General features: G+C 41.8%; 1 protein-coding gene across 1 annotated transcript in view; it reads left to right on the top strand.

Moving 5' to 3' along the window:
- Positions 1-154: 154 nt before the first annotated feature.
- The window catches only part of LOC109545399 (synapsin), a 27,538-nt gene continuing 25,419 nt past the window's right edge, over positions 155-2,273 (top strand). Inside the window, exons 1-4 of the mRNA XM_048666796.1 lie at positions 155-164; positions 275-513; positions 568-761; positions 815-1,058. Of these exons, the coding sequence (XP_048522753.1) occupies positions 155-164; positions 275-513; positions 568-761; positions 815-1,058 (687 nt within the window). The remainder of the gene's footprint in view (positions 165-274; positions 514-567; positions 762-814; positions 1,059-2,273) is intronic.

Genomic DNA, 2,273 nt, shown 5'->3' with positions numbered 1-2,273 from the left:
AAAAAATGACTCCACATGAGCTTCGCTGGTTCTTCTGACTTCTGACGAAACACTCTTGTCGAAAACCCCTGAAGGAAAAATTCTCCTGTGTTATGCAAATTCGTTGCTTCTTACCTGCTTTGAGGCGACAACCTCTCAAAATTTTGCCGGCAAAATGTTCTCTTGTAATATTATATGAGTAAACCTTGCCAAATTCGTTGAGGACCATCCTGTAGCCCCAAATCGCTTGTTGCAGCAGCTGCAGCGGCCAGATTCGATCGGGACTAAGGCGCAGGGTGTCCAAGGGCGAGGTGCTTCATTTTCTTCGACAAAATTAACGAGTGCGGCAAATATTGCGGCCAACCCGCCAACGGCCCCACCATTTCGTTCAGCAGCTTCCGCCAGTCTTTCACCTCCAATGTCAACTACTTGAAACGTCGATTCAGCTCCGGGGATTTGTCCTCGGAGTGTGATGAAGCTGACGCCCATATCGACCACTACACAAAATCACCGCCGGTCACCTCCCAACCCCAGGTATGCCAGCACTCTTCACGGATCATCATCGTCTTCTGAATGAACGTTGTTTAGGCTCCGCCGCCTCCTCCACCATCGCAATCGAGCACCAGCAGTGATTTATCGCTCAATCTTCGGGCTGGATCGAAAACAACCAGCGCTCCCAGTTCTCCAGCAAAGTCACGCGAAAGTCTTCTCCAAAGGGTGCAGTCTTTGACCGGACAGGCCCGCGATCAAGGCGCTTCCATTCTAGGAGCCGCAGTGTCTGGGTACTAATTTTCTTCGGATTGGGGAAGGTTTTCACACAATTGTGCGTTTTCAGTGCCAGTCGAGTCACGTCTTCGGGCTCAGGCCGCCATCTGAGCCTGCTGGTGATCGATGATCAGAACACCGATTGGAGCAAATATTTCCGGGGCAAGCGGATTGGGGATTATGAAATTCGGGTGGAACAAGCAGAGTTTCGTGAATTGACCGTCACTGCCACTTCGGAGGGCGCTAATGTGTCCATGGCCGTTTATAGGGGCGGCACGCGTGTTGGCCGCTCCTTCCGCCCAGATTTCCTTCTGGTAAGTCAAAGACTTGAGTTTTAAACTTTAGCAAAACAAGCATCAACATTTTTTGCTCCAACAGTATTCCTGATGACTGCGGTTAACAACAGGAGCTCTTTATTGTTTTTGCCCAAGTATCTGCTGCATTTTTAGACGATTTTTTAATAGAATGCGTCTTTAATTCTGTGTATTTGAAGAGCGTTTTTGTAAGGTCATCGCGAAAAAATTTTCCTTAAAAAACAGCGCTGAATTTCTGTAGTAAGGTAATTCCGGGAGAGATGAACCACCACCTGAGATGGACCAGTCGGGTATTTTCGACTCTACATGGTATAGGAAGAATATTTCAACGCTACCCCGTCAACAAACGACTACCAGTAGCACTCCGATAGTAGCTTTGTGTGTAGTTAATTTATTTTTGTATGGTATGATATTTTTGTACGGTATTTTGAAGGTGCGATTCTAACTAAAAGAAAGTTTTAAAAGGCTATTTGTGGTTAAAAATGCATTGCATGGTATTCATTCAAGACAACGTAAATGATGTAAAACGCAGATGTTTGCTAACAAAGCTAATCATGACTTGAAAGGACCAATTTCACACTTTTCTTTAAAAAATGATAACTTTCAATAGAGGTGAAGAAGACACTTCAAATTCTCACAATCCAGAGATTATATTGGAATAATTGAGCGCCGACAATTTCATTAAAATCACACCAAATCCGAATGTTTGCTCACTAATTCAATTCTGGCTAAAAATGACTGATTTCATACACTTACAGGCTTACCTTTAAAAAGTTATAGCGTTCAACTGAGATCGACTAGAAATTTTCAACATCCGCACACGACAATTGAATTTTTAATCTGTGAAAATTTTATTCAAATCGCACAAAATTCAGATGTTTGCTAAATAAGTTAATGTTGACTTCAAACGGCCATTTTTACACTTTTCTTTAGAAAATTACGTTTACTAAGTCAATTCTCGCTTAAAACGCCCGATTTCACAAACTTATACGCTTACCTTTAAAAAACTATAACTTTCAACTGAGTGCGAGTAGAAACTTGAAATTTTCACCATCCGCACAAGACATTTGAGCTTTTAATCGCTGGAAATTTTATTGAAATTGATCAAAATCGAGATGTTTGCTAAACAAGTTAATTATGACTTAAAATGAACAATTTCACAATTTTCTTTAAAAAATTACAACTTTCAATAGGGGTCAAGTAGACACTTGAAAT

Source organism: Dendroctonus ponderosae, unplaced genomic scaffold, assembly GCF_020466585.1.
Source record: "Dendroctonus ponderosae isolate FM_Combo_2020 unplaced genomic scaffold, Dpon_F_20191213v2 Dpon_F_20191213_5, whole genome shotgun sequence".
NCBI classification, from domain to species: Eukaryota; Metazoa; Arthropoda; class Insecta; order Coleoptera; family Curculionidae; genus Dendroctonus; species Dendroctonus ponderosae.
This window is presented reverse-complemented; position numbering and strand designations above follow the sequence as displayed.